At 41.2% G+C, this 12835-nt stretch overlaps 1 protein-coding gene across 2 annotated transcripts in view; it reads right to left on the bottom strand.

Moving 5' to 3' along the window:
• OXCT1 (3-oxoacid CoA-transferase 1) overlaps positions 1-12495 on the bottom strand; it is a 100431-nt gene extending 87936 nt beyond the window's left edge. The window contains exons 1-3 of one of the 2 annotated variants that reach the window (XM_074933080.1): positions 12257-12495; positions 9366-9474; positions 7216-7306 (exon numbers count right to left, since the gene is read on the bottom strand). In XM_074933080.1, coding sequence (XP_074789181.1) covers positions 7216-7306; positions 9366-9474; positions 12257-12334 — 278 coding nt within the window. In that variant the 5' untranslated portion in view covers positions 12335-12495. Of the gene's footprint in view, positions 1-7215; positions 7307-9365; positions 9475-12250 lie in introns of both variants that reach the window. The other variant, XM_074933079.1, reaches the window with a different exon arrangement.
• Between the last annotated feature and the right edge of the window lie 340 nt (positions 12496-12835).

Raw genomic sequence — 12835 nt, forward strand, 5'->3', positions numbered from 1 at the left:
GGAATGTATCAATCACTACCTGTTTGGCATCTCTTACTAACACAGCCTTAAGCTTTCAGGCTCATATGGGTGCCTAAGCATAGCATGAAAACTTTATCAACATGAAAGAAAGTATGTGGCTGAAGATACCATCCAAGCTCTTAGTGATGAACATTCACAGGTCCACAATCATAGATTACAATCCTGGCAGCACCAGAAAGTGACCCTTTACAGTCTCTGGGCAGAAAATTAGTAGATGCCTACAGATTATATTTGCCAGAAGACACTAAACAAAACCGGAGGAACACAAAGGGTAAAAAAAATGTGGACTATCACCCACATAACAATTCTTGATGAGTCATCTTCCCCAGTCTTCCAGCTGGCTCTAGTGATACTAGTCCCACAATAATCCCCCAGCATTACACTGAGTCAACTCAGATGATAGTCTTTCCTCTTTTTCTGTCCCCAACTTCCACCAGGGTACACAGAATGAGGGCAAGATGCGGTATGGGAGTCAACTAACAGGAAGAGGAAAAGAGACTCAGTTCACAGGGAGGCAAACTAGATAGAGCCATAATGTTTATTTGCCTTACTGATTCCTGAGACACTGTCTTCAGTCACGTTTTTTCTTTTTCCTAGGACATGTTCCCATCTGTCCTAATGCAAACTGCTTAATGTAAAGCAGAAAAGAGACATAGAAGCTCTTTGAGGGAAGGTGACCAAGAAAAGAGGAAGAGAAAAGCATGGGTACTGCCACATGCTAAGGCAGTCCTGGTCAGAAGGAAGAGGTAGGACAGAAAAGAAGGCAGTGGGCCACAGCTCCCAGAAACCGTCTCATCACCTTTTCAGCCCACGGCAAAGGACAAAAGAAACAGTGCACTGAATCTCTCTCAGCTCAGTAGCCTGTGACTTCTTCCACTTTGAGGGGACAAAGAAGAAAGTAAGTATGGGAGGCCACAGTTGATGGGAATCACAAAGCCCTGCATGCAAGTGTGCATGACTCAGCCTTAAACTCCCTCTGCTCCTTCTCTGCAATGTTTGCACTGCAGTCTTCTCCTTCTACTACTGAAGTCTTCTTAGGGGAACTCTGTCCTCTCTGCACCGATAACTTCATCTCAGTTCCAGCCTTACAGCAAAATGGCAGTATTCTTCCTCCACCATCCTCTTCCAAAAATGATGCTCCACTCCTATAAAAATGATGGATGCAGGCAAATAGGCCAAGCTCATTGTAAGGCTGCAAAGGCAGGTAATTTTTGACAAGAACACATGTACTGTACATTGCATGGTTACGTCAGTGGCAAGGTCTCCTCCTTCCACATTCCTTCCTGCTATGAAATGGCATATTGTGTTTTTATTACAATAAATAAAATTTTAAATTTTAAAATTTACTGTATTTTTCCTTCACAGTGAAGCTATATGGTACAGACTTAATCTGATAAATATTTCAATTTCTTCATGAATGCATCATACTTCAAAAGCCTCCTGGCTGAAAGCTAGGTTTAACTTTTATTGTCCGTTTTCTAAAATCAAGTTGACACAGTTCCTCAACCATGCTGAGTTCTATACCTATTTTGTCTTTGTAATCACAACCAGAAAATCATCTGCACAGCTGATTTCTCAATAGTTCCATGTAATGCAAAGTTTAGTGCAATTTGCCCTGCCAAAACCCTAAGTAGCCACTACACTAAAATTAGGAAGATGACCTGGTCAGATTTTCAAGGATTTGCAGTTCACAGTTTCACCAATTTAACACCTGTAATAAATCATCTGATTAGATTATTTACAAAAAAATGGAGATGATTAAAAAAAAGTAAACTGCTTCAAATAATTAGTTTAACACTGGAAATGTCTTGTATACTTTGTCTCATTATTTTGGGAACTTGCCAAATGCAGGACTTTACCTCATTGATGCCCTTCTATTTCACTTCCGAAAGTATACTTTAGGATGTTTAAAGAATTTCTTACACAAAAATGACACACACAATGTAAGATAATGTGAGCATTACCTTGATCATATCTTTTTGCATATACAAGCTTTCTTTCCAGTCCCTCATAGACTTTTTCAGTTACATTTGAGCTCTCTGAGTCAAGGGATTGTCAAATTCATGCCATTAAAACCAACTGACACCTTATACTATGTGAAAAAACTTCTCAACTTTTTGTGAATTTGGAATGCAAGTTCTACCTAACGATATATTTTAATACATTTTAAATAAACATGAGTAATATAAACATATATATGTAACATACATATATAAAAGTAAGGATTGTATGTAACATTATACATATATATACATATATATATATATATATAAAAAAAGTAATAATAAGGATGGAATTAAGCCATAGGAGCTACATAGGAAAGAACAAACAGGGAGGCTGTGGAAAAGATGGCAGACATCTTTTTTTTAACAGAAACATAAATTCAAAGCAATGACTGAAAAATTAGATAATCTTAAACCTTTACATAGATAACATTTAACAATCCTGCCTTAAATTCAAAATGTTCAATTGCTAAGAACTTAAAAGTACGTTTGGTGCTTTAGAATATGGGGTGCAGTAAGTTTACCATCGCATCTGATGCCAAAGTAGTGCCTTATCTGGAGATTTGGCAACTACAAATAGCCCATTAGGATAACAAGAGTACTATGTTCCACAGAACTAAATAACAGTGCACTCAGGCATCATGAATAACAGTTCAAATGCTTACCTCAATGCTATTTTCTCCCTACTAATATATAATTACATTGTAACAGAAAAATAACTTCTTCACAAAGAGCACAGAGACAAAAGGTTCGAAAAGGCTGGTAATGCCTTTCAGTCTGAATCTGTGATAATCTGACAGTGTGATGTCAGTCTCGTTTTAGATGATGATCCAGGTGATTAGTAATTAAGATATTAACTGTGACTTCTCTATTTTTACTGTAAGTGAAACCCTACTGTTCAAAACTACTGCATTCAAAAAGAATGCATATTTAAGTCTCAAAAGCTGACAAAGCCCAGAAGAAGTAGCTCATTTGATACGTCAGACTGCGTGTGCAGCTACTACAGATAATGGACTTAATTTTTACCAAGTACTTATTCAGACTATTGAGGTGGTAGAGACAGAATGAAAGTGTTGATCTCAGAATGTGATTATAGCCAAAATTAGTTATTCATTTCATTAAGCAAAATTAATTAAAATAATAATTTGGTGCCAATTTCTTAAACTTTCATTTTAAATATCTGGCTATGTTGACAAGGGCACAGTTTTTGTTGCAGATCCTGAAACAACAGATCTGATAGCCTGCATTAGGGAAGTCTTAGTGTAAGCCAACCTGAAACGTCCGAGTCCACTGTAACTTGAAATCGGTATGCAACAAGATACCAAAAAGTCACAATCAGATGAAAAAAACAGCCATGTGCAAGAAGGTACTGTGTACTAATCACAACTATGTTGGGAATTTACTGAATTAAGGTTTAAAATAAGGACCTACTGACACATGGAGTGAACAAAATTTAAATAATGCAGCAAAAATTTAATAAAATGGATCTTAGTAGCTTACTGAGGCAAAATCCTCTAAATTTAAAGGACTTATAAATAACATCAAGAAAGTATGTAAAATACAAACAACACTGGCAAAACAAGTTATAAGGGAAGGTGTGAGAGGTTCTATTTTAGAAGCACACCCACTCACCATAGTATCTTTCACTATCTCCCTGGTTCATAAGCTCCAGTTTCCCTTGCAGCAAGTTGTGCAAATACCAGAGATACTGGATATTTGCACTGCTTCTCTTTCAAACACTTTGCCATGTTTGGGTTGGCAAAAGAGTAACTACTCTTAAAGGTGCCATTTCAGCAGCTAGCACACAGTGTACGCACCACCATAATGCACCGCAACAGACTAAGTTCAGCAGTACGGTGTTTCCAATTGGGGTGCCTAAGAGCACCCATACACTACTGTACAACCTGTCCTTGGCAAGCCTTTCAAAGGCCAAAATAAGAACTTTACTTGCCAGCAACTACATGATTTCGAGGAGAATCTGCAGGAGGAATCTCCCTCCTGCTACACTGCAGCACAGAACAGTAAAGTGTGAACTTGTGAACATCCAACTCCTTTAAAGTTATTTCCAGACATTGCCAAGCGTTTCTAGGCTTTGCTGAACCTTCTTTCCAGCTAAAAGGGTTGGTAAGAGCAGTTCAGAACATCCTAATTAATGCCTTCCCCTTGATGAAAGTGAAGCACTGTCTCCATTGCTGCTATTTTAGTTTATTAAATAGATAGCTCTGTAACACATTTTGTGGTTCAGTCATATTCTCCAGAATAGGTTGTCTGTCCATGTACTTCCCTGCTCCAATTACAAGCTCCCTGCTAACCCCACTGCAGCATGAGAACACCTAACCACAACCAATTACCCCTTGTTTGCTGGAAGAGCTGGAGAAAACAGCTGCACTCAGGAAGATGAAACACAGCAAGACATCAACTGTAGCAGAAAAGCACCAAGGCAAAACATACTGAATCCTTGGGCAACTTGGAAAGTGAAAAATTACTCATTCCACAAAGTAACTGACATCTCAAGATTACAGGAACAATTCACCCCTTAAATACTAGTGCCGCGGGTATATGATTGCTGTGCTACTTTCAGTTTTTAAAACAATTTATTAATATTGCAAGAGTTGATAATATCACTATACTTTTTGACATGGAAACAGAAGATGATTAAATAGTATCAATCACTGTGATGAGGATTCTGACTTTATTAATGACAACATCTGTGCTTTAACCTGGTTCCCAAACCCTACCAAACTACAGTGGCCTAAGTTCCACATAATTGCAATATAGTAAATAAAAACAACAAATGAGACTATATTTTATTATTAATTTAACTTCAAAATAAATGATACTGTTCAACACGAGGACAAAACCAGGATTTTTGAAAACCAGACTTCATGAAAATCCTAGATGCCCTCAAGCATTTTCAAATCACACTATTCTCTAAGGAGTTTACCAGATTTCCATGAATGTTCATGGAAAACTAATTTCAAGAAAAAACAAACTAAATTTTGCTTTCCTGCCAACAACCAAACGTTTTATAGTAATCACTCCAGCCTCAAAGTCTAAAGAATTTTCAGGAGTAAGTATTATTTCAAGTAAAATTAATTCTAACCTGTAACACCACCAACTATATGCAGAATACAATACAAAATGTCGTCTTCTCCATTCTACACTGTTTCTCACATTCAAACCCTCATCTCCCTCCCAGAAGCATCTGTGCAATCTATCTACATATATGTGTGTTGTTCAGAAATAGGTGAGGAAAATGGAGGATCTTTAAGTGAAATGATCTTTAAGTGACTGAACTTTCCATACAAAATTATTTGTCTCTTTCTCCTTTTTCTCATCCAGCAGGAATTGTTTCCTACAAGAGTCTAAGGAGCTTGAGTTTGACTGTGTATGTACCAAGTACCAATACAAATCATATCTGTTATCCAGTGAAAGACAGGCAAGCATGAAGCACTGAAAAAAAAAAAAAGATCAAAATATTGTAAACTTCAGCCTCAGAAGCATGGACTAATACATATATATGTATTAGAAACTAAATATATGGTTTTTGAATGGTGTTCTGGTTTTAACTTACATTAAATACAGTCAGGTTAAAACCAAAACAGATTAGGATGCAAATTTAGGGACAAAGTATATGGGAGATGTAACAATGTAGCTGAAAATAGCATAAAGCATTATTAGATAAATCCCACCTAATTCACTTCTTTGGCAAGGCTGGAGGAATTGAAGGAGCAAGATTTAATATCTGTTTTCGTTTTGTATGAAGACTAAAGTTTTTTATACCCAAACAACCTTTCTGGCTCACATAAACTTGTCTCTTTTACTCTAACATAGGTACAGAAGAAAACAGTTTCCCAGTGATCTTTTTTTTCCCCCCACAGCTCTTGTTCTGCAGTTGGATAAAGGCTGAGCTCCTATAGAACAGATGGGAGACTTTCAACCTAAGGAAGTGGTTCATAATTGCAAACATTAATGAAGTTCCATGAAAACAATAAAAATTTCTCATTATTATTATTATTATTTCACCGCAAATACAGCATTCAAAAGCAAAAAGTTCACAGAAAAATGTAGTAACACAGATACTACCATTTGCTGAAAGTAAGAAACATTATAAAATAATTGAAACCCCCCCCAAACAACAAACTGAAAGAATGCTTACAAACTATCTTCCATACCAACTGGGGTGTGTAACCTCAGTATGTCTAGCTGTGAGAAGATCCCTATTTCACAATACAATACATTTTAGGATTAATTCCCTAATCAAAGAAAATCTGCTAAAGGGACACATCAGCCTTCCAGTATTCTTTGAATGTACAATGAACTAAATTACACTTGAATTATTATGTTGCTGAGCTGACATTTAATAGGATAAGTCACTGAACCACGGTTAGAGTCACCTGCAGATGCTAGTCATCCAGTAACACTGCAAGGAACAGACTACAAGACTTACTGACCAGGCTGATTTCAAATACAAATCATTACATTCTGCATATCAGTATTTTTATTTCATTTCATTTCTATTTTATTGATGCCCTTCAACAGAAGTGATTGCAGTTATTTGCTTATATGAAGATTGTTAGGTATTGTGGAGTCTACTACAATGAACAGCCTGTGTAAAAATTAGCCCTAATAAGAAGCTGAGAAATTATATGTAAAAGAATTACCCTCACTGTCAACCCCACATGAACTTCTCAATAGGAAAACATTTTTAAAAATAAACGAAAACTTCCAACACCCATTAGAGAGGCTCTCCATGCTTTTATTATAAATATTCTCCACTGTTGTGTTTGGGGTTTTTGTAAAGTAACAGAATTACAATACGATGGTCAGAAAACATCAAACTGTAGTTAGAAAAAAAAAACCACAACTATTTAGAACTTCACACACACAAAAAAATCACTGATATTACATTTAAAGCATCTAAGTCAGAATTTTCAGTTACAGTCAACCAGTTAAATATATATAAATACACATAATTGCAACCATCTACAACAGTGACAATTGCTCCCTGACAAAGCAGAGTATACATACAGTATACATATTGTACTTTCTGGGCTCATTTCAAAATAACACTTTCAAAGCAAAGCTGTGTGGTTAGTATGAAAATTCTTATGATGAAAAGTAAGACAGACTTTTCATGGATGGAATATTTAGTCTGTACTTATTAAACCACAGACATATGAATACCTACCCTGCATTATTACTGACTGCTGTTAGTCCCTTTACTCCAGTCTTCAGTAAACCCCCAATGAGGTTTTCAGGAATCCCACACAATCCAAAACCTACATAAAAGAAAATTGAATATGTAACAAGTGTTTGAAGGAACACAGACTAGTCAGAAGTCTGACAATGTGTACTGTTTAATTAAAAATCTTCTCTGAGTAGAACAAGCTCCTCAGTTGGCTAAATAAACCAACACTTCTGGAAAGAGTTGCATCCTAGTACTGGAGTCTCCCAGGCACTAGACGCTACTCAGTTTGGGTGAAAGCCATTTAACCATCAGAGGTCTGCTCACACACAAATGGCCTCTGGGGAAGGGCTCCAGGACCTTGACTGTCCTGAGGCATGTCCTAACCACTATATCCACTATTCCTTCTTCTCTTTCTACCCAGCTAACCTTCAGTTCTTTGCTGCACATAACAATGTCAAACAGGAGGAGGAAGGAGTTCTCACATACAGGTTAGCCTATAGTTAGCTGATAGAAATCTGTGAATTTTAAGAATCTCAGGAAAACCTATAACTGGAAGTGCAGTAACCCAGATCTCCACCCAGGCTGCCTCATGCTCCTACCTGTTATGCAAGAACCCAGTGTGCCTAAAATGAAATACCATGCCACATTTGAGGGCCTCAGTCTTAAGCCACTACAACTACTACCACTTCCTTCCCAATCACTTAGCCTCAGGTCCTTTGTTCCAACAACAACAACAAAATAATTCTTCCTAGAAAGCATTTTGCCTCATTACACATCTGCAGTGAGGTTTCCCATGTTTTGCAACATTAAATTCACTATTTCAATACTAAAAATTGATTGTAACCTATTAAATAAAGACATAACTTTTCTTTCAGTAGATTGAACAGGATGAAATTGTGGAAATCATCTAGAATATTCAAAAGCTCAAGTCACAGTGAAACTCGGTATTGATTTGCGGAAACGGACTCTACAACTCAGTTATAAAGCAGGTATGTGTACTCTGGCGCCGGGGTGCAAGAGGTTTTCTCCAGAAAGCTTGCACACCCACCGCACATTTTACCAGAAACTCATAGAGTGTGGATATACATATTCAATGGATTACACAACACAAATATCCATATACACATGAGTAAGGCTGGGTTAGTTCTAGAGGCTGGTGTCAGCAGTTTCTGTTATCTTTGCATCTGCGCATTGCCTCCTGGTGGGCGTCTTTGGGGGTCTTTGGGAGGAAGGCTCACAGCCTTTCTCACCTTGTACCCTTCCTCAGAGTATGTGCAGATTCTCTTGGCCAATTTCTTGAACAACAAGAGTGGTTCCCACTGGTTTACCACCTCTATCTTACCTAAAGCACCAGTCTATTAATTTCTACCGTCCGTATATGGCTATCTATCCATTACAAAGCCTAAACTTGCTAGACCATATCTGCTTTCCAAAGACATGTCTCTTATTTTTGCCGAACATAGTAGTTCTTGGTAAGTTTCCACAGAAAACTGCTTTGTTTAGATGAACACAGTAGTTCTTGATAAGCTTCCACAGAACAGTCAGGGCAAGCAGGATTATTGAGCAATACTCAGAAATTATTATAAGTTGCTGTAAGTTGCTATAAGTAAATAAATTGCAAAGTAGGTGATCATTTCCTTGTCTTAGTATGACACAACTTTTTGACTCTTTTGCAAATACTACATAAGACTATTTAGTGTAATGCAGATAAGTATTATCTTCACTTCTTACAGCCAGAAACAGGTTAGGTAGGCAATTTCTCCAAGGTCACAGAGACCCAGCAACTAGGCAGATACAGGACACAGAGAATGCTACCACAAAAATAATCAAACCCAATTTTACTTCTTCACCATCTGAGATAACAGTGCTAACTTGAAAAAGCCCAAGTTGATTTTCTGCATTCAAACCGGCACAAGTAAAGTCTTACAGTTCACTCAGTCGGGCTCTTTCCCTCCCCTAAGAAACAAACTGCGATTTTCTCACTGAAAGAGCCTGCCCCTCATTAGCAGAGTAGGAAATCCCTTGTTTAAATCCCATTCAAGTATAAGGATTCTCAAATTAGTTATTATTAAAAGAAACACAGTAAAACAGTAAAAAGTATCTCATTAACAGAACATGTGATTTAATCCATAAAGAATTTAAATATTTACCACCAACAAGTATAGTTGCCCCATTGGGTATATCTTTTACAGCTTCAACAGGATCAGTATAAAATTTGGTGTTGCGATGACAGCTGGTAGAAAAATAGCATCCGCAAATCTGGAACAACATTAAAAGAAACAAGTGAATGAATAAAAGCATTACATAGTAGTTTTATAATGATGACCTCTGGCTAGATAAGGGAGAAAATAGATATTGCTGCTGTAAACACTAAACATGGAGGGGGGTGACAGAGAAGGGTTCAAGTCTCCAAAACAAGGACTCCATTGTCTCTTTATCCCCCACACCACCCCTATTTTAGAGCATCCATACATATTATGAAGGCTTTAGTCTTAATGTAAGCTGCATCAATTTGACAGTACCCAAACAGATTTTAGATTTCTGAATTCCATCATAAACTACTGACAAATTGTGATTTACTGTGAACAAATACACAAATGCAATTCTTCAGCATGCGTTAGAGCAACCCAAAGACTGCTCTAATCTATATATTGCTAACGTAGCCTCAATGGTATCCAGACATTAAACATAAACAGAAATTACTGAAGCAGAGAGCCAACACCACTACAAAATTTGAGAAGAGGCAAAGGAACAATATGAAACACAGCGTCGTGCTGGCAGCATAGTAAGCAGAGACTCTCTTCAACGGAGTGAACCTTTCTAACACAACCTCAGAGCTCTCGTGTTGTTGAAGAACAGCCCAGAATCAGGAAAAATAAGGAGGGCAAGAGGGAACTCAATACAAATCTCACCTCAATACTAGACTTCCATTCTAAGCCGTTCCATACTAAGCCATTCCACAGTAACCACTGTAACTCATCTATCATATTCTTAGGTCATGGTCACCTTTATTTTTTTTGATTCTGTAAATAATTCCCACTAATATTACCATGCATTAATATCAATCAAGTACTGTCAAGGCACCAGGAGCAATTTACTTTTACGTCATTACATTGACACAGTCTCCATAAATTGAGAGTATGTGGAAGTTAAAATACTACCTACTGGTTTTGATAGCAGGAGTGAGAAATTCTGATCTGGGAAAGAGGGAGAAGAATGACTAAATATATCATAAACAAACTCATCTACACACATTTTAAAGACAATACCCTAATTCTTTGCTAAAGACTTGCCTTAGGGTCCAGTTACAACCAGGGCAATATTTTTTTGCCTCACAAATTGCCATTTTTATAACTGCCTTTTTTAAATTAAGGCTGCAAGAGTTTGTACCAAATATTAAGAAAACCTTTCTGAATGGAGGATTATCTCTTTCCCAATGGACATACTGATGTTCCTCTGCTCTGATGGGCAAAAAAAAAAAAAAATTCGGTATGTGGGTCATAAGGAACAGTGCTAGGTGAAAAAAGACTCTTCCCCATGTTCAATTATACCATGACTATTTCTTTCAGAAACATTTTTTCATAATGACAGTAAGGCTGAAAAGACCATCTCTTCTGGTTGCACTCGGTAGGCAAGTGATAAAACGAGTACTAAGGGCCAGCAGCCTTGTGATCCCTGGTACAACAGGGCTGCAAGCAGGCATGAAGGCCAGGGCTGGAGGGAGGCCAGGCCACTACTGTGTCCCCATACCCACATAGAGAATAATATTTTAAAGAGGCCCCATGGTACCTTTTCTTTAATCTTCCCAACTGCCTGTAACAGTGGGGAACAGAGTGGCGTGCTTTACGTGTGTTACGTATGTGTGCATTCCCAAGACGGATGTCTCTAATGCAGTTATCTGCCCTTCTATAGTAAGTATGTTCTTTTCAGTCCCTTTCGCACTCACTCTGCAGTTGGGCTGAAGTCGGGCAGAAAGCAGTGGGCTTTCCAGGAGCAGAGGAGCCAGCGATCATCCCACACTTGCCCTGTACACCAGGGCAGCAAGCTAAGACCTCCAGAGCTGGCTGCAATTTTGGCAGCCCAGGTTTAAGAGAGAAGTAATGTGGGGATATATGAGCTCCTAGAATGAACAACAAAATCAAAGTTTATAGAAGAGCAAAATATAACAACAAAACAAAGACTGAAAGAGCTATGATTATTTGTCCATAAAGACTCAGGAAGAGTAAACACAGACATGAGAAGGAGAGATGAGCTGTTTCAGCTAAAATAAAATAAGAAAAGCCACAGAAACAATTCTGGCTGAAGAGACAAAAAATTAACGTATCTATGGTTACACGTGGGCTGGAAACCATTAGATCTGTGAGGTTTGGCAAAAGCTTCCCCAGGAAACGCAAAGCAAGCACGGGAGCTAGCTGCACGGCTGAACTCCACACGTTTATGAGTGGTAAAACACGGCGGGGCGGCCGGGGAGCCGCCCTCGCCCACCTGGACTCTCCCTGCCCACACCTCTAGGAAAGACCGACGCGGCGAGAGCAAGATTCAAATATAGAGGAACACGCTGTAACTGTGCTGCGGCTTCAAACTCAGGGGAAACAAAAGTGTATCTCAAAGCCAAACCTCCGGGTTGGCCCCTCAAGGTCACCGCATCCCAAGCCGCCGCCGGGGCCGGGCCTGCCCGGGGCCGCGCTCTGCCCTCCTCTCCGACGCCCGCCTTCCGCAGCGCCCGCGGCCCTCCCTCGGGCCAAAACCGTCACGTTAATGCGGAAAAAAAAAAAAAAAAAAAAAAAAGCGCCCCACAACCAAGCAAAAACCCAACCAAAACGAAGCCCATCACTTCCCCGCGGGGGCTCCGGCCGCCCGGCCCCGCCCGCCCGCCGCAGACGTCGAGCCCCGGCGGAGGTGGCCCCTCGGCGGGGGGTTCCTTGACAAGGTCGCCGCGGACAGGGCTCGGGTCACCGGCGGAGCCGCCCGCCGTGGGGGTGCGCGGCGGAGCGGCTGCCCCGGGGCTCTGGCTGTCCCCGCCGCCTCGCCTTACCTCAGCGGCGGCGGCCCGCGCCCGCGCGGCGGGAAGGAGGATGCGGCGGCTGAGCCGCGGCAAGAGGAATTTGTACGCCGCCATCTTCGCGCTGCGCGGCTCTCGGGGAGGGGAGCGGAGGGGCGGCGGGCCGGGCCGAGGCGACGGCGGCGGCTGCTGCTGCTGTCCAACGCCGGGCGTGGGGCCGGGGGCGGGCGCGGGCGGGCCGGGCCGGGCCGGGCCGGCGGATCCCGCGTGCGGAGGGAGGGTGGGGGGCTCGGCTCTGACGCCCACTGACGTCGGCGGCGTCCGAGGCGGGGCCGACGCCTGACGGGGGGCCGACGCCTGAGGGCGGGCGGCAGCCGCACGCTGCCGCGTCCCCGGCGGCGGCGGCCCAGGCCGGGGCGCGGGAGAGCTGTCCAGCCGTCCAGCCTGCCCGCGGCTGCCGAGCCCGGGGAGCCCGGCCCGGCGCTGTCCCGCGGGGGGGCCGGCGGCGGGGCCAGGCGGGGCAGCAGCCCCCGCGCCGGGAGCCTCGGGGAGCAGAAGCAGCCCGCTGGTAGCCCCGACCCAGCAGTAGTGGTGGTGGTGTTAAAAACCCTCAGACCC

Source organism: Athene noctua, chromosome Z (genome assembly GCF_965140245.1).
Source record: "Athene noctua chromosome Z, bAthNoc1.hap1.1, whole genome shotgun sequence".
Taxonomy (NCBI): domain Eukaryota; kingdom Metazoa; phylum Chordata; class Aves; order Strigiformes; family Strigidae; genus Athene; species Athene noctua.